At 37.6% G+C, this 20,478-nt stretch overlaps 1 protein-coding gene across 1 annotated transcript in view; it reads left to right on the top strand.

Annotated features, from left to right (window-relative positions):
- LOC150090479 (proline-rich protein PRCC) overlaps positions 1-19,903 on the top strand; it is a 76,533-nt gene extending 56,630 nt beyond the window's left edge. The window contains exon 5 of the mRNA XM_090371099.1: positions 19,387-19,903. Within this exon, the coding sequence (XP_090227225.1) occupies positions 19,387-19,473 (87 nt within the window). The 3' untranslated portion in view covers positions 19,474-19,903. The remainder of the gene's footprint in view (positions 1-19,386) is intronic.
- The last annotated feature ends 575 nt before the right edge of the window (positions 19,904-20,478 follow it).

The following is a 20,478-nucleotide window of genomic DNA, read 5'->3' as shown; positions in this document are numbered from 1 at the left end:
CCATTTCTGACAATCCCAGGACAGGCTTTCTCCAGTCCAACTTTACTAATAGTGAGGCCATTCAAATTGGCAATTTTAATGTGTATGACTGCAGCTGGCTCTAGTTTTGTACTCACACAGATCCAGCTGGTCGAGATGCTGAGGTTTTTGCAATTAAACCAACTAGTGTTCGTTTAATTGCAAAACTATTTTGTAATAAAGATAGGTGGTCCAGAACCAGTGTTTGTTTGCCAGGAGCAACAATTGATGATATTATCAGATTGTCAGGTTTTAAGGGAAATAAAGAGAGCATTATTATTCAACGAGGACAGATGATATTAAACACATAAGACCTGACCATCTGTTGGTCTATACTAGGAATACCAAAATTAAAATATATGTATATTATAGGCCAATGATTGAATTTAACAAATGGCTATACAGACAAGTAGAAATGGCTGTTAAATGAAAATGTCTTTTCATAGGAGATTTTAACTTTACAGTATTAATTGGAACTTGTGGATTCAACTCCAGAGCAAAACATTTTAGGACTTATGAGTGGCTATTCACCATACCAATATGTCAGAGAGGCAACAAGAGAAAGCAAAGACTTTTGATTTGATTATCAGCAGTGGCTTCATACATTGAAAAGCTTCAAGTAAAGGAACCACTAAATGGCTGTGATCATAGTGTATTTGTATGGGTTTTATTGAGAAATAAAGGTGAGGTACTTTGCTTTTGCAAAGGTGAATACTAAACATCAGATTATACAGGGTGTTTCAGTTAAACGTTTCAGAACTTCTAAGAGGGGTAGGGTACATCCTGACAACTCGAAATCATATAGCAATGTGGGGTCGGAAATGCTTTCCTGAAGCGGTGTTGTACACAGAAGCACCATAAAGAAAAGAGACCGTAAGTGAGAAATCGTTTTAATAATACATGAAAAGAAGCAAAAGGTACATGGATTAAAGTAAGTGTTCGAAGTTTCTTCCACGGGCTACAATGCACGCCTCACATCTCCGACGCATGGACATCCGAACATTCTGGAATACTCCAGGCGAATTTCGAATTTCTTCGGCAGCTACTGCGATTCTTGCAATCAGCTCCTCAGCATTGTCAACAGGGGTGTCATAAACTAGGGATTTCATATGACCCCAGAAATAAAAATCAAGACATGATAGGTCGGGTGACCGAGCAGGCCAACGCACGGGACTACCACGTCTGATCCACTGTTGACCAAATGTGACATCCAGGTAGTTACAAACATCTCCGCTATAATGGGCAGGGGCTCCATCATGTTGGAACCACATTGTCTGTTGCGTCGATGCAGAAATCTGTTCATCTCTCAAAAGTTGTAGCAATACTTGCTGCAGAAAGATCAAGTAGATAGGTCCGGTTAGACGACACGGTAACAGGTAAGGTCCGATGAGGTGATCTCCCATAATACCAGCCCATACATTGACCGAAAATCGAATCTGTGCTGCACGACGTCGCACGACGACTTCTGTGTACAATACCGCTTCAGGAAAGCATTTCCGACCCCACATTGCTATATGATTTCGAGTTGTCAGGATGTACCTTACCCCTCTTAGAAGTTCTGAAACGTTTAACTGAAACAACCCCTCTTAGAAGTTCTGAAACGTTTAACTGAAACACCCTGTATGTATTTACATATGTGCATATGCAAATGAAAATAACATGGATATTACTAGCAATGCTCCATATTTCATAAATTCAAAACAGAAAATAGAAGTCAGAAAAGTGGTTTCAGTCATTGAAAACATTAGCATTAGTAGAGGCATAAGATGCAAAAAAGCAAGCTTATGCAGCATCAGCCAAAAAAAACCCCTTCCCATTTCACCCTTCCATTCGTTCCAAATGCCTGTCCAGTTCAGCCTTAAATTTATTTAGGCTATCAACTTCCACAACAAAAGATGGAAGTCTGTTCCACCAACCAACCACCCGCCGGCTAAAGGCAAACTTCCGCACATAATTCTATGACTTTCTTTCCTCAGTTTGAATCTATGCCCCCTCAGGTTCTTAATTTCAGCAAGAGGAAGAATCCCATCAGCATTCAGCTTGCTCAACCCATTCAAGGCTTTATACACCTCAATCAGATCACCTTGCAGGTGCCTACTCTCCAGGCTCTGCAAATTGCAGAGCCTGGAAGTAGGCACCTGGAGAGTAAGCCTTTCTTGATAAGAGCACCCCTTTGTTCCCCTCACCGATCTTGTTGCTCTTCTTTGTACTCATTCTGCAACTCTACATCCTTCCTAAAATGAGACCCCCAGACCTATACACAGTACTCTAGGTGTGGCCGGACCATTGCCTTGTAAAACAGGATAATCATCTCCCTGTTCCTGCTAGCAAAATTCGTATATATCATTGACAAGACTTGCCCTGCTTAGCAAACTTCATATTTGACTGTACAATTACCCATGGTCTTTTCACTTTTCACTTCCTTGAGTGTAGTACCACACAGTTGGTATGGTTCTCTTGGGTTATTGCTACCCATATGCAGTATTTTGCATTTGTAAAAACGTTAAACTTCAATTGCCTCTTCTCAACCCATTTGGCCAACCTTTGTATCATCTGCAAACTTGGACATTAATCCTGGTATACCTTCATCAATATCATTGACGAATACACAAAACAATAATGGGCCCAGCACTGAAGCCTGGAGAACTCCACTAATAACATTTGTCCATGAAGAGCAGTGTCCATTGATTACCGCTTTCTGTCGTCTCCCACTCAACCATCCCTTTATCCATTGTAGCAACTTACCCTTAATGCCATACCTCTCCAATTTGTACAGCAGTCTTCCCTGTGCAACAGTATCTAAAGCCTTCCTGAAATCCAAGTATATGATATCAAAATTATTAATCTTTGCCATTCAGTTCCTTTGTTACCACATTATAGTATCCAATCAAATTGATTAGACAAGACCTATCTTTAACAAACCCATGCTGTGTCTTAACTATTACTGCAATCTTGTCTAGATGATCCTGCAATGCTTCTTTAATCAGTGACTCCATTATTTTCCCTGAAACACAAGTTAAACTAACAAGTCTATAGTTACTTGTGTCATCTTTTGAACCCCCTTTGTGAATTGGTGATACATTTGCACACCTCCGTTCCATTGGGACCTCCCCTGAGTCCAAGGAAGCTGTCATAGTTATGGCTAAGGGTTTGCTTACTTCCTTTGCTGCTTCCTTTAATATAACTGGATAGATCCAATCCACCCCAGGTGCTTCCTTATGTTTAACTTCAACAATTTCTCCTCCACTTTGCTCTCAGTTATTACAAAATCACTTAGCTCCCTGTTAGAGTTTGATAAACTATTGGCTTTCCCCTCATTGAATAAATCCTGGTGTGAATGCAGATTCAAAATACTCATTCGGTTTTTCAGCTACCTGAGAATGATTATCAGTAGTCAACACATCTACGTTAAATGGTTCAATCTGATTCGGGCGCCTCCGTAGCCAGGTGGGAAGGAGCAACATCGTGTAGCACACGCTTCTTGATTAGACCGGGGTTTGAGCCCATCACCACCAAATACGGAGGATGAGGAAAGGTCAGGGAATGACCACCGCATATTCCCGGAGCAATATGGCCTTAGTTGCTAATGCTCCTAAAAACCAAACAACAACAACCAATCTGATTCATCCCTTTCCTTCTAGAGTTTACATAAGTAAAGTACTCTTTGCATCCTTTGCCAAATATTTCTTGTAATCTGCCTTCGCCTGCCTAACCTCCTTTGTGACTTGATTACAGGCATGCTTATATCTGCCATAGGCTTCTGTGTCACCTGATAATTTATATGCATCCCATATATTTTTCTTCTCAGCCACGAGCCTCATTAATTCATCTGACATCCATTTAGGCCTGAACCTTGAACAGTATTTCTTAGTTGGAATGAAAGCCTAGTAGCCTCCAAGATTAAGTCCCTGAAGGCTTCCCATTTAGAATTCAATGTTGGTAACATCATCAGTCGATCCCACTGCACAGAATTTAAAAACTGTCTGAGACACCTAAATCCAAAAGCCTTTCCCTTTAGCCTTGTTGGTAGTTACATCTTTAAGTAATTTCCATTTCTGTACATTGTGATCACTGTCACCCACTGGTTCCTTTATCTGCAAATTCTTAATGCATAAATAATCACTGCTGATAATCAGATCAAGAGTATTACTCCCTCTGGTTGCCTCTCAAACATGCTGCTGTTGAAACCAAGTCATCCAAAAAATCCAAAAAATCTTGCTAGTGTTGAGTGACCAACCCACAAGTTTCAGTCAATATCTGGATAGTTAAAATCCCCCATTATAAGACATTCTGATTTACTGGCCCACTCTATTTCTCTGCACAATTGCTCATTATACTCATCTTTGGTTTTTTTTTTTTAGGAGCATTAGCAACTAAGGCCATACTGCGCCGGGATATGCGGTGGTCATTCCCTGACCTTTCCGCATCCTCCGTATTTGGTGGTGACGGGCTCGAACCCCGGTCTAATCAAGAAGCGTGTGCTACGCACTGCTGCTCCTTCCCACCTGGCTACGGAGGCGCCTCATTATACTCATCAGATTCATTAGGCATATGAAACACAACTACTCTCATTTTTCGCTTCCCAGCCACACCAAACAGACTCAACATTGCATTGTTCACCAACATCGATTGGATACACTTCCTTAGATTTTTGTGTTTCTTAACTAACAGCATATATCCTCCTCCCTTCCTGTCCTGTCTATCCTTTCTTCACACATTGTACTCCCCAAATTCCAATTCTGCACTGCTTATATCAGTGTGATACCATGTCTCTGATATCCCAACAATATCTGCCTGTGATGTCTTGACTAGCAGTTCAAGCTCATCAGATTTATTAACTATACTCTTAGAATTGGTGTACATGGAAGTGTACATGCACCTGTTTCTACTCTTAGTTACCATAACACAGCCCGTGTACTTATTTGTTCCACTATGACTTCCAACAGTCCTGGAAATCTCCATTGCCTTGCTTTTCATGCTGCTGCTCATTCTAATAAAAGCAGTGCAAGAATCACTTTTTGCCTCTGCCTGCGGCAACTGTTAACCTTTTAGTCTATGCATCCTCACCAAGCTAGCAGTTTTTCAACCCAACTAACACTGCCTCGATAGCATCATAATATTCTTGCATCCTTTCTATTTAGCACACTATTGCATATTGCATCACGTTATTGCACTAAATTAGCACAGGAAAATATGCCGCCATCACTTTGGTTGAGAGTACATCTTTGGAATGTGTATTATAACAGTTCAGTTTTGCTACAAAAAACTTACAGAATAGGCATTTGGTACTTTCATTCAAAATTCCAAAAATCAAATCTGCTGAAAACTTAATCTTGGATTTCCAGTCACAGAAAACATTACTTGACTAAGGATGGCAGTATTGACTTTTGTTTGATCTTTGAAAGGAACTTTTAATGAAAAAAAAAAAAAAAAATCCATGTCAACCATGTGAAAGCAGCAAAAAAAAAGAAGTCATCAGTAGCTTTTAACCAATCCATCTACCTTAAAATGATCAAAAAGTGAATTTTAAAAGGATCTATGTCTTTCCTTGGTAGCAGACTCCTTTAACTAAGTTAAATAATCCATTTTTCAAACTATTTTTGAAAAACTTGTATAAACCAAAACATTCTGGATGAATTTCCCCTTGAGGAAGATATCCTAATGCCATTTATGATGGTATTATTCATGAAATTCATCAAGCCATAGGAGAAAAGTGCATTCACTGATGAAATTGCAATTGCTTATGGCTGTTATGTTGCACATTTGGTATGTGAGAAATTAGAGAACCTCACTACATTTGTTTTCTTGCAGGTTTCTTGAAAATGTGAATCACTCCACAATTGCAAGATTTGTGAATGGTTCTTTGCAGTTATTATGGCCCGACCGAGAGTCAATCCATGTTAAAAATGTATGCATTTTAGATTTTTTGTCCAAACCTAATCTGCATTACTTGCTTAGCCCATGGTTTGCACAAGTTTGCAGAAACAATTCAGAAAAACGTTGGCAATGTTAAGTTATTTCTTGCACAAAAATGATCTTTGTAAAAGCTCCTACATGCATTGCTATTTACAGAAATGTGTAATGTGTCCTATCTCCTCCCCCAGAACCTATTCTGACAAGGGGGGGGGGGGGAACATGGTTGTGTGCAGCCCATGTTTCTAACCATTTTGGATATGGCAGATGCTGTTGCTATTGGCATTGCTGAGGCAGTTCTGTTGTCACCATTTCTTTATCTGTTCTTGACTCAGCTTCTTGCTGGGCCACTAAAGAAACCACTCCTCTCCATTTCATTCTGTCTTCCCAACATTTCCCTGAGGTGATTATCCCTTTGTATAAGGCCATGGTTAGGGCTCATCCTGAGTACTGTATACAGGTCTGGAGGCCTCACTTTAGGAACGATGTAGATCTGCTGGAACAGGTGCAGAGAAGGGCAACTAGATTGGTGAAAGGCTTCAGTTCTGTAAATTGCAGTGTCTCGAGATTAGGCACTTGCAGGCAGATCTGATTGAGGTATTTAAAGCCTTGAATAGATTGAGTAAGCTGAATGTTAATGGTATTCTTCCACTGCTGAGACTATGCACAAGGAGGCATAAATTCAAGTTGAGGAAGGATGGTTCCAGGATAGATGTGTGGATGTTTGTCTTCAGCCAGCGGGTGGTTGATTGTTGAAACAAGCTTACATCTGTTATTCCGAAAGTGTGGACAGGTTGAATAAATTCAAGGGAGAACTAGACAAATCCTTGGAAGGTACAGATGGGTGAACTGTGTGTGTTTTTTTTTTTTTTTTTTTTTTTGGCTGATGCTATATAAGCTTGCTTTCTTGCATCATTTGCCTCCTCTACTACTACCATCTCTCTGTGTCTCTCCCCTCCCGGCAGTTGCCTCTTCTCTCCACGTCATTCTTCACCTTTTCCTGCCATCTTCTTCTCAGCCTTCCTCTTGGTGTTTTACCCTCCATTTTCATTTCTAATGTCCTCTTTGGCAGTCTTTTATCCTCCATTCTATTTACATGCCCAGACCATCTCAGTCACTTCCTCTCAATAAGTTCTTGTAGTCCACTTTTTCCTAAATGGTCACATTTCCTAATCTATCTCTGTTGGTCTTTTCACACACACCTCTCAGAAATTTCATTTCTCTCGCTTTCAATCTGCTAATATTCTTCTCCCGCTTACCCATGATTCTGATCCATATGTTATTATTGGCACATACTAAATTCTCTAAAGTATCATCTTGCACTTCTGAGGTGCCTTCTTTCTCCAAACTAGATCTTTTACACAGTTATAAAATTTTTCCTTGATCTGCCCTTCTGCACATCTCATTATCAATTATTCCTTCTTTATCTGCTGTACTCCATAAATATTTGAAACTATCCACTTCTTCAAACTTCTTTCCCTCAATAAATATTTTAATCCCCTCCTCCCTCTCCTTCCTTGTCATTCTTGTTGTGTTACTCTTAGAATCACTAAACTTTAAATTGTATTTCTTTGCCTCCTCCACCCAGCTTTCCACCTGCTCCTATACTTTCTCCTTCCTAATCCCTTAAATCAGTGGTATTCAAACTGTGTTCCGTGAGAATCATCCAGGGGTTCCGTGTAACACAGTTTGAATTCACTAATAAAAATTGGTCATTTTGTTTGCGTGAAATTATTTTTAAAATATTGTTTTTGAATTCGTGCCCTTTTCGAAACAGGTAGTTATTTCCGACCATAATCGACCTTTAAGGTCGATTTTATCTCTCTCTCCCATCTCTACATATTTGCTTTTTTTAAAAGCAGTTGTTGCTGGTCAGCTCAACATGACAGTTTACTCATATGATTACAGTGTAATTGTAAAATCATCATTCCTTTGTTTCATTTAAAAGAGAGAAGTCTGTGACAAGGTAAGGTCTTCATTCGTTTTAATTCCATTTATGCAATGGAATTAAATTCATTTTAATTCCATTTATGCAATATTTTGCAGTTGATGATAGTTGAAAAAATTAATTAAAGAATTTTAATCTATTAGATTGGCCCTTCACTATGGACATTAGCATTAGTAGAGGCATTTGATGCAAGAAAGCAAGCTTATGCAGCATCAGCCAAAAAAAAAAAAAATTAATAAATAAATAAATAAAAAATAACCACTTCCACTTCACCCCTCTGTTCGTTCGAAATACCTGTCCAGCTGAGCCTTAAACTTATTTAGGCTATCAACTTCCACGACAAGGGATGGAAGTCTGTTCCACCAACCAACCACCCGCTGGCTAAAGGCAAATTCCCTCACGTCTATCCTACATCTGTCCTTCCTCAATTTGAATTTATGCCCTCTCAGGTGATTATTCTGAGCAAGAGAAAGAATCCCATCAGCATTAAGCATGCTCAAACCATTCAAGGATTTATACACCGCTATCAGATCACCTCGCTGGTGCCTAGTCTCCAGACACTGTAATTTGCAAAACTTAAGCCTTTCTTCGTAAGAGCACCCCTTTGTTCCATTCACTAATCTTGTTGCCCTTCTCTGTACTCGTTCCAGCATCTCTACATCCTTCTTGAAATGAGGCCTCCAGACCTGTATACAGTACTCTAGGTGTGGCCTGACCATTGCCTTATACAAGGGAATAATCACCTCCTTATCCCTGCTAGAAAAATTCCTATATATCATTGACAATACACCATGAGCTACTCTTGCAGCCCATCTGCACTGCTCAGAAAACTTCATATCTGCCTGCACAACCACCCCCAGGTCCCTTTCATTCTCTACCACTTTCAGTGTAGTACCACAGAGTTGATACGTTGCTCTGGGGTTGCTGTTTCCCATATGTAGTACTTTACATTTGTCAATGTTAAACTTCATTTACCACTTCTCAGCCCATCTGCTCAACCTTTCCAGATCCTGTTGCAGTAGCATAGTGTCAGTAGTGTCCTTGACAACCCTGCCAGCCTTCGTATCGTCTGCAAACTTGGACATTAAGCTTGATATACCATCATCAATATCATTTATAAATACAGAAAACAATAATGGACCCAATACTGAACCCTGAGGGACTCCACTAATAACATTAGTCCACGATGAGCAGTGTCCATTGATTACCACTCTCTGGCTTCTCCCCCTCAACCACCCCTTTATCCATAGCAACAATTTGCCTCCAATGCCACACTGCTCCAATTTGTGCAGCAGTCTTCCATGTGCAACAGTATCAAAAGCCTTTCTAAGATCCAAGTATATAATATCAAAGTTATTCCTTGCATCCAGTTCTTTTGTGACTGCATCATAGTATCCAATCAAATTGGTCAGGCAAGACTTCCCCTTAACAAAACCATGCTGTGTCTGAGCTATAACTGAAGTCTTGTCCAGATGATCCTGCAGTGCTTCTTTAACTAGTGCCTCCATTAATTTTCCGGGAACAGAAGTTAAACTAACAGGTCTATAATTACTTGTGTCGCTCTTTGATCCTCCTTTGTGAATTGGGGTCACATTTGCAAATCTCCAGTCCATGGGTACTTCCCCTGAGTCCAAGGAAGCTCTGATAATTATGGCTAAGGGTTGGATTACTTCCTTTGCTGCTTCCTTTAATATAACTGGATAGATCCCATCCACCCCAAGTGCCTTTCTTGTATTTATCTTCAACAATTTCTCCTCCACTTTACTCTCAGTTATTACAAGATTCTCTAGCTTACTGCCAGAGTTGAATACACCTCTGGCATTCCCCTCACTGAATAACTCCTCATGTGTGAATGTCGATGCAAAATATTCATTTAGTTTGTTAGCTACCTGAGCAGGATCATCAACAGTTGACCCATCGATATCAAGTGGATCAATCTGATTCATCCCCTTCCTTCTAGAGTTTACATAAGTAAAGAACTCTTTGCTGTTTTTCTTTGCATCCCTTGCCAAAGATTTCTCGTAATCTGCCTTCGCCTCCCTAACCTCCTTTGTAACTTGGTTACAGATCAACTTGTATCTATCATAGGCTTGTGTCACATGTTAATTTGTATGTATCCCACCTTTTTCTTTCTGCCATATGTCTCATTAGTTCATCTGGCATCCACTTAAGCCTAAACCGTGAACAATATTTCTTAGTTGGTATGTAAAGCCTAGTAGCTTCCAAGATAAGTTCTTTGAATGCTTCCCATTTTGAATTTGCTGTTGGTAACATCATCAGTTGGTCCCACTGTCTCAGTCCATCGTAGTCGCCTTTACGAAAGCAAAAACCCTTTCCTTTACCCCTGATGGTAGTTTCCTCTTTGAGTTAATCACACTTCAGCACACTGTGATCACTGGCACCTAGTGGTTCCTTTATCTGCAGATTCTTAATGCACAAAGAATCACTACTGATAATGAGATCAAGAGTATTACTCCCTCTAGTTGCCTCCCAAACATGCTGATGTAGAAAACAATCATCCAATAAATCCACAAAAACCTTGCTAGTGTGTGAGTGACCAACCCACAATTTCCAGTCAATATCTGGGAAATTAAAATCCTCCGTTATAAGACTCTCTGATTTACTGGCCCACTCTATTTCCCTGTACAATTTCTTATTATACTCATTAGAGTCATTAGGCCTATAGCACACTCTTGCTCTCAATTTTGATCTCCCAATGCTTATGTCACACCAAACTGACTCAACACTGCACTGTCCTGCGATGTCAACTGGCTTCACTTCTTTGGGTTTTGTGTATTTCTTAACTAATAGCCTAACTCCTCCTCCCTTCCTATCTTGTCTATCCTTTCTGTACACATTGTACTCCCCAAATTCCAGTTCTGCATTCCTTATATCTGTGTGACACCACGTCTCTGATATCCCAACAATATCTGCCTTTGATGTTTTGAGCAATACTTCAAATTCATCAAATTTATTTACCAAACTCCTAGCATTGGTGTGCACGCAAGTATACATGCACCTGTTCCTATTCTTAGCTACCCTAATGCAACCCATGTGTTTGCTTGTACCACAATGACTCCCAGCAGTCTCTGAAATACCCCGAATCTTGTTTTCCAGGCTGCTGCTCATTCGAATAGAAGCAGTGCAAGAATCACTTTCACCTCTGCCAGTGGCTACTGTTAATCTATTAGTCCTTGTATCCCCCCCCCAATCTAGCAGTTTTCCGACCCACCTAACACTTCCTCGATAGCATCAGCAAACATTCTTGCACCCTTTCTATTTAAGTGTATCCCATCCCTGTAGAAGCAGTCTCTCGTGTTAACAAGTACAGACCAGGCTGAAAAAAATTCTACCCCTTGAGCCTTGCACAATCTTTCCAGGGCCGAATTGATCGACAGGGCTCTCATCATATACTCCCTCCTATCGTGTCTGGGCAGAATTGCAGACACTTTCAAATTCAACCCTACTTCACGGCTTTTTTTCAACAGTGATCTGTACTTGTTAAGTAATTCCGCTGGTCTTCTACTCTTAATATCATTAGTGTCAATGTGTACAACTATATCACCTTTTGTGCCCTTAAAAGATGACATTTGGTTAAAAACTGGAAAACTTAAACGAAAACTGAACAAACAGGAGAAAAAATGAAAATTCTTCAGCAGAATCTGCAATTGGGTCACCATCTACTTCCAAAAACTTGACATGTGAAACAGCTGTTTTGGAAACGCCTCTTAAAAAACAGAAATTACATGAAGGTGGTTCTAAAAAAAGAAAATATGATGAAAACTACTTAAGGTTCGGATTTACTTGGACCGGAAATGAAGATGAGCTGAATGGAATATGTGTTGAATGTGAAAAAGTTGTAAGCAATAGTAGTCTAAATCCTGCAAAATTAAGAAGACATATGGAGAGTAACCACTCGCATTTGTTAGACAAAAACAGAGAAAATTTTAAATGTAAATATGAAGAGTTCAAAAGCAAAAAAAAAATTTTTCAAAATTTATGTATAGCAATAATGAAAAATCACTGAGTCTTCCTACCTCATTAGTTATCATATTGCTAAAGGAGGGGAGACATGTACACTTTGCGAAAAATTAATAAAACCTTGCACCAAAGATCTAATTACCTGTAAGATTGGTGAGAAATATGCCAAAGAAATTGATAGCTTGTATCTCTCTGATACCACAGTTACTAGATGCATCAGAGAGAATTAATATCTCAATGAAAATCTTCTCCCCGTGGTTTCACAATGCAATTAGATGAAGCTTCAGATGTTACTGGTTTGACTATTTTAATTGTTCTGATATGCTATATTTTTAATTTAACTGTCCAAGAGGATATTCTTTTGTGCAAGCCTCTTAAGGATAGAGCTACTGGTGAAAACAATTTTGATGTTATAAACATATATATGGAGAAGCATGGACTATCTTGGGATTTGTGTTTTCACATTTGTACTGACGGAGCAAAATCTTTACTGGGTGCAAAAAAATGAGTCATATCAAGAATAAAAACAATAGCCCCACACATTCAACATTCTAATTGCTGTCTGCACTGTCATAATCTCGTGAAACGAATTCCAGAAAAAATAAAAGATGTTTTAGATGACGTGAAAATCATTAATTTTATCAAATCCAGGGTGCCAACTCAAGATTATTCTCATTATTCTGCAAGGAGCTATCTAGTTCTCACAAAACACTGCTCCTGTATGCAGAGGTATGCTGGCTGTCACAAGGAAAAATTTTGAGCAGGTTTTATGAGCTGGTGAAGAGCAGTAACTTAAATGAAACATGATTATTGCTCAAAATTACATGACAACATATGGATTCAGATTATGGCATACCTTTCAGATATATTTTCAATTTTAAATGAACTAAATATCCCTCCAAGGAACTAAAATTCATATATATAAAGTTACTGATAAAATAAATGCATTAATTTTGAAATTTGATTAGTTTTGATTAATTTTGAAATTTTGAAACTTCTTGATACAAAATGATCTGAATCTTCATAAAATTGTTCAAGAATACATAATAGAGCACTTGCTTAATCTACAAAAAAACTATTAGAGAATATTTTCAACCGCAAACAGAATCATACAACTTGAATTAAAATCCCATTTAATCATTACCAAAGTGAAAATTTATCAACGAAAGAGAGGGAACGGTTAATTGATATATCTACAGATTTGACCTTATAAATTAAGTACCAACAAGAACTACTTGATTTTTTGGTGCAAATTTACAGTGAATATCCTGAAGTGTCTGATCATGCAGTCACAATTATGCAAAAAAGGCTTTTTCCACATATACAATGACAAAAACAAAATTCAGGAATAAAATGGATGCAGAACCAGAAATGCACTTGCAACTGTCATCAGTAATACCAAATTTTGATTTTCTTTGTGGCAAAATACAAGCACATCCAAATCATTAAAACGAAGTATAATTTTTTATATTATTTCTTAGTGATATTATACTAAAACTTAGTATGTATTCAGTAAATTTACATTTATATATTTAATAAATTTATTAGTTGTGTTACCCATTTATTAAATATATAAATTTAATGTTTAATAAATGTGTTAAATAATAAATGGGTAACTATTTATTAATGCATTTATAAATAGTTCCTGTTTACGTTATATGACATGTATTATTGCAACTTTAATTGTAACATTTTGTTCAAATAAAATGTATTTCATGAAAAGTATTCATTAATGGGTTCCACACTGATCTTTCACGTTTAGAAGGGTTTCTCAGGTATCTAAAGTTTGAAGACCACTGTCTTAAATCAACAAATCATCAGCAAACATCATCACTTTCATGTTTTTCTTCCCCAGTCGTCTCCACAGTCTCCATTTGCTATGTCATCCATTACCAGTGTGAACAGTAGCGGCGAGATTGCACTACCCTGTCTCAGTCCATTATTAATTTTCTAACCATTATTTTCACACAGCTTTCAGTCCCTCTGTATAGACTTTTAATAATACCCTCTATCAACGACTTCCCAAACCTTTCTTCTCTATGGTGTCATACATTTTTTCAATATCAAAAAAAGCTATTCACAACTCCCTTCCATCCTTGTAATGTTTTTCCATCATTTGTCTAAGGCAAAAATTAGATCCATGGTTGATCTACCTTTTCTGAAGCCACTCTGCTCTTCCCTCATCCAACTCTCAACCTTTTTTGTACTCTCATACTGTTCTTTTGTACAATTTTCCTATGTAACTGGTCAGGGTGATCCCTCTATAATCTTCACACTTTTTCCTGTCCCTTTTTTATATATAGGCAGAATCAGTCCTCTTTTCCAGTCTCTCAATATCCTTTTCTCCTCCTCTACTTCCATTACAGCTCTGCTTGGCCAGCACATCTTACCATTTCTTTAGTCACTTCATTACACCCTGGCGATTTACTTCCTTTTATCCTTTCCATTGCTGCCACCTCTTCACTCCTTGATATCCCTCTCTCCCTGTCCTCACTTTCCCCTACCTCTTCTTCCATTTTATCTCTTTTTTTTTTTTTTTTCCCCAGATGTTCTATAGCCCCTAAAATAGTCTTTCAACCCCCCTTCTTATTTCTTCTTCATTTGCAATTATTCTTACCATCTCATTCTTCCCGTACAGGTAATATTGTGCCTTCCTCCTGTTCTTCACTAATCCAAATAGGATCTTTTTTTCCCATTATTAACATCCTGCAGACCTTGCAACCAGCTCTCCATGTCTTATTTTCAACTATCCTCTTTGCATCCCTTTTTGCTTCTTTATATTCTCTTTCCAACTCATCCATTTGGTTTTTACATCTCTTTCCAAAGACCCTATTCTTCTTTAGAGTAGCCTTTTTCACTCTCTCATTCTGCCACTGTCTCTTTCCATTTCCTCACACTGCTTGTCCTCCCACAACTTCCTCTGTAGTCTCAAGAGCTTTTGATCGTGTTTGGCATAAAGGTCTTCTAAACAAGCTTCCATCTTATGGTTTGCCAACTGTTTTTAGTAATTGGTTATCCAGTTTTCTCTCTGATCGCTCACTGAGGGTTATGGTAGATGGCTCTCTGTCTTCTAACTTCTCCACTAATGCAGGTATCCCCCAAGGTTCAGTTCTTTCCCCCACTCTTTTCCTCTTGTATATTAATGACCTTCTTCCATTGACTGGAAATCCTATCCATAGTTTTGCCGATGATAGCACATTGCATTCCACTTTCCATTTTGAGAAACCTTGTCCTGCTCAATCAGCTTCAACTTCTTGAAAATCTTCTACCAATTCCTTAAATGCCGATCTTCAGGTAATTCTCCAGTGGGGCAAAGACAGCTTAGTTGATTTCAACCCTTCTAAAACTCAGTCTTGTTTATATCTCGCAAAAAGGATTTTTCTGTTCCTATGCTTATCTTTAGTGACACTCCGATTTATAGGCAAAATGATATATCTCTTTTGGGGATCACCCTGACTTCTAATCTCTCTTGCCACAAGCACATTACAAATATTGCTTCCTCTGCATCTAAAAAACTTGGTTTTCTCTTTCACTCCCGGCGTTACTTTTCTTCCAAACAGCTGCTCACTCTGTATAAATCGCAAATCTGCCCTGCCATGGAATATTGTTCCCACATCTGGGGTGGTGCCCCCAAAACCTCTCTCAGGCTTCTTGATTCCATTCAGAAGAGGGCAGTTAGGTTAATTAATGATTCATCTCTAACAGAGTCTTTCCACTTGCTTTCTCGTAGACGTACTGTTTCTGCTGCATGCCTCTTCTACAGATACTTCCATGGGCACTTCTGAATTGGCTTCTATAATTCCCGCTCTCTCTTTCAAAACAGTCCGAACACATGCCGCCACCAGCCAACATCCATTTACTGTCCAACTTCAAACCCACAGAACCAACTTTGCATCTTCCTCGTTTATTCATTCAACTGCTGTTTTCTGGAACAACCTTCCTTCATACATATTTCCTGAAAATTACAATCTACAGAAGTTCAAGTCCAATGTCAACAAATATCTTCTTTCGTCCTGTCAACCTCCAATCCAAGCACGGTTCTAATACCTCTCGTGTTTGGGGTTCACATAAAAAAAAAAAAAAAGAGGAAGTTGCGGGTTCATCATCCTCTCTTATCTTCTATTTCTCTCTTTCATTGATGCTTTTACTTAAAATAATTTTATATGCATATTTTTCATGTTTTTTAGTGCATCTTATCCAGTGTCTAGTGATTACAACAGTCGTAGTTTCTGGATTATTTTCATTGATATCAGCTGATGTTAACAAATGCAAATGGAAAGTGCTCATAGAAATATCATAGAAGCTGCTCAGCTTTTTATATGAACTAAAATATTGTTTAAGCTTTTTGACCTAAATGGATGCCAAATGAACTAATATGAATAGTAGCACAGAAGAAAAATATATAGAATGATCATAAATTATCAGGTGCCAGAAAAGCCTACAATATATTAATATTAACTGGTTTTCAATCAGATTAATAAGGGGGTTGGGCATGCCAAGGCAGACTGTGAGAACTTTTTAGATAAGAATGCCAAGAAAAGTAGCAAAGAATTCTTTACTTGTGTTAATTAGAAGGATAGGAACAAATCACATGGGTCTGCCTGATATGATTTGCAAACTATTGATGATCCATTTAGCTTCCTGTACAGGTTGCTGACAAACAGAATAAATATTTTTCGACCACGTGACATTTTTATGAATGGAGGGTAGCAGAACTGTACCTGATTCTAACTGAGAGTTAAATGATATTGTGATAGCTGAAAAGAAGTAGTACAGAATTTATTGAAGCTAAAAGTAAATAAGGTATCTGGGGCTGGTGGATTACCAATTTATCAAGCAGCAGCCAAAGAGATAAGCAAACCTTTAGCCATTACTTAAGAGATTATCTTTGGATTAAGAGGTGTTACGTACAGACTGGAGATATTCAAAGGGTGAAGCAATTAGAGACCTGTAAGTTTGACTTTTTGTGTCAGGGAAAATAATACAGCCAGTAGTTAAAGAAGTAATGGAAGATCATCTTGACAGGAAGAGAATAATGTCACAGCATTGATTCCTTAGGGAGAGAGATGTTGTCTGACCAGTCTGATTAGCTACTAATTAGTAGAGGCATATGATGCAAGAAAGCAAGCTTATATAGCATTAGCCAAAAAAAAAAAAAAAACCTTCCCATTTCACCCATCCATTAACTCCAAATGTTTTTCTAGTTCTGCCTTGAATTTATTTAAGCTGTCGACTTCTACGACAGTTGGTAGTTTGTTCCAGCAATCAACCACCTGTTGGCTAAATTCAAATTTCTGCACATCTATTCTACAACTGTCTTTCCTCAATTTGAATTTATGCCCCCTGAGGTGTAGAATCTGGACAAGAGGAAGAATCCCATCAGCATCGAGCTTGCTCAAACCATTCAAGGCCTTATACACCTCAGTCAGATCACCTCGCAGGTGCCTAGTCTCCAGACACTGCAATTTGCAGAACTTAGTCTTTCTTTGTAAGAACAACCCTTTGTTCCATTCATCAATATAGTTGACCTGTATCTGACTGCACAATTACTCCCATGTCTTTTTCGTTCTCTACCACCTTAACTGTAGTGAATGAAAAAGAAATGCACTCCGGTAGGAAGTTCTCTGTGCAGTGTAGTCAGGCTGCTAGAACAACTCGTAGGGTTCTCTGTCAGTAATATATAGGAATTTTGAGAGGTGTTTATCCCATTGTATAAAGCTGTGGTTAAGCTGCATTTTGAATTAAACACACCTGGAAGCCTCGTTTTAGAAAGGATTCTCGCTGTTGGAGTGGATGCAGAGAAGGGCAATAAAATTAATTGGTAGTGCAAATGGATATGGTACTCTTACCAAAGAAGACTTGAATCCTATAAATTGCAATGTCTTTAGACTAAGGCGCATTTAGGGCTAGTGCCTCAAGCTGCGAACAAATTTGGACTATGTATATATAAAGTGCTTTAGCATCATTATACACAGCCATTTCTGAATAAACAGAAAATTATTAAGGTGGCATCGTTTTAGGTTATATCTCATATTGTGAATACCTTCACAACGAGTTGCCATGATATTGCACTACTTCGAATAAGTAACGATGGCAAACAATTTTACGATGCAATGATGGCAAAAAATTTTTTGCCATCATTGCATCACTTGGGTACCTACCCACTCACTGACGAAGGGCCAAATAGCCCTGAAACAGTGCTGTCTGGGTGGTGGTATCCATCTGAGAATAAGTAACATTAGTCTTCTCCTTAGGTGAAGCGTTACTTATTCGAAGTAGTGCAATATCATGGCAACTCGTTGTGAAGGTATTCACAATATGAGATATAACCTAAAACGATGCCACCTTAATAATTTTCTGTTTATTCAGAAATGGCTGTGTATAATGATGCTAAAGCACTTTATATATACATAGTCCAAATTTGTTCGCAGCTTGAGGCACTAGCCCTAAATGCGCCTTAGTCTAAATACATCATACACCATCAGGCATCTCTCATATTGTGGAGTTATACTTCATAACTGTTTTTGCCATCATTGCATCACTTGGGTACCTACCCACTCACTGATGAAGGGCCAAATAGCCCTGAAACAGTGCTGTCTGGGTGGTGGTATCCATCTGAGAATAAGTAACATTAGTCTTCTCCTTAGGTGAAGCGTTACTTATTCGAAGTAGTGCAATATCATGGCAACTCGTTGTGAAGGTATTCACAATATGAGATATAACCTAAAACGATGCCACCTTAATAATTTTCTGTTTATTCAGAAATGGCTGTGTATAATGATGCTAAAGCACTTTATATATACATTGCAATGTCTGAAAACTGGGAATTTGCAAGAAAACTTGATTGAGGTGTTTAAAGCTTTAAATGGATTGAGTAATTGAATGCTGTTGACATCCTTATTCATTTTCTAGTGGGTAGTTTTGACTAAATGTAAAGAATTAATGTTCATCCCTTCTAAAATAAATTATTATAAGAGATAGACAAATGAAGTGGGTAATTTTATTTATTATATTTTTTATGGATGAGACCATAAGCTTGCTTCCTCGCCTCCACTGTTGATACTAATTTAATTGATTTTCTGCACTTACTGCATTATTTATTCCGTTGTTTATTTCACATCAAATTTTTATTTAATGGTGCAGTATATTTTGCATATAAATAGCAATCTATTTTTTACATTTTTAACACTAAACCTTGTCAGTAGCTTACATTCTTTTATTAAATAGCCCACAAAAATTATAAAAGAAGTGGCAACAAGGTGGAGCTCTCTTTCACTCCAAATTTAACCTTATATTTTTTATGTTCCATTCCATGTTCTCTAAATCTCTTTCCAAAGCTTACTTCAGTCCTTGCTGCAGGGTTGCCATTTTTATGCAAATTGTTTATACCTCACTAAAGATTATACCTAATGCTGTTAAGAACAAAAATTCACATTAAGAACATGTATTTTGTTTGTTATATTAATATAATACTAGTGAAATTTGTGTTGTGCAATATCAGAACTTCTGATTCCTTTATCTTGCAGGCTAGAGAGAGAGAACTGGAATTGAAGAACGAGTGGTCACGGAATCGTATGACAAGGCGTCAGACTCAGTCAAAATATGGATTTTAATTAAAATCTGTTTAAAATTAATTGAATAAAGCAAGTTTTTTTTTTTTCTCCCTTCCTTTGATTACATCTGCTGTGTTTCGTATGATATATATCTTTTAATGAAGTTTATGATTGTTGCCATATTGTAATATAATTAAAAGCCTGTTTTGACTGAGTCTGACTGCAGTGGTGGCATTGTTGCCAGAAAACTTGGAGAAACAAGAAGAAAAGTATTTTAAAAATTTATAGATATCATTTGAAAATATGCACGTTTAAATCCGTTTAATGCCATAAAAATTCATGTACCATTGTTAGCATACCTTGTAAAATTGATGTCCTGGACCATAAAAAGAAATCTATTATTACCATGTTTGACTGAAACTGAAAAAGGTTTTTTATCATTTTTTAGTCAAACAATAAAAGGTTATCTTAAATTTACATATCACATACTACAAAATGTTGACTTTTACTGCAATTATTGAATACCGCTAAATTTGGCAACATTTGTGATATGTATGCAAACTGTAACTAGTTATGTAAGAAATAAAATAAAAATTAATTTTGACAGTGACACTCAAAATACATTACAAAAATTAAAACAGGCATAACTCTGTCATCTCTATTATATGCACAAATTGTCAATTGTTGATATTTCATTCCCCCACATTCACATCTCAACTTTTAAATGTATTATTCACTTTTGAGGTTCATATTAAGGATATCAGAAACTGCCAGACTCGTGAACATAAAGTAATAAATATTATAAAAAAAATTTAATTATAATGCCACATTAAATTATTAAACAAATCCATGAGAATTGGTCATTGCAGTGAATTTTACAATTGTGATTAATATTATTCTAAATAAAACAAACTTAGTAGCATCAAGTGATTCAAGGAAGCAAACTTTTATATCAGCCAAAAAAAAAAAAAAAAAATCTTTCATCTCTTCATCCCCTATAAAAATCTGTCATCCTTAAATTTATTCAAACTCTCCACATCTGCAACACCAATGAAAGTTTGTTAA

Source organism: Mastigoproctus giganteus, chromosome 1 (genome assembly GCF_048544385.1).
Source record: "Mastigoproctus giganteus isolate SK-2022 chromosome 1, ASM4854438v1, whole genome shotgun sequence".
NCBI lineage: Eukaryota > Metazoa > Arthropoda > Arachnida > Uropygi > Thelyphonidae > Mastigoproctus > Mastigoproctus giganteus.
This window is presented reverse-complemented; position numbering and strand designations above follow the sequence as displayed.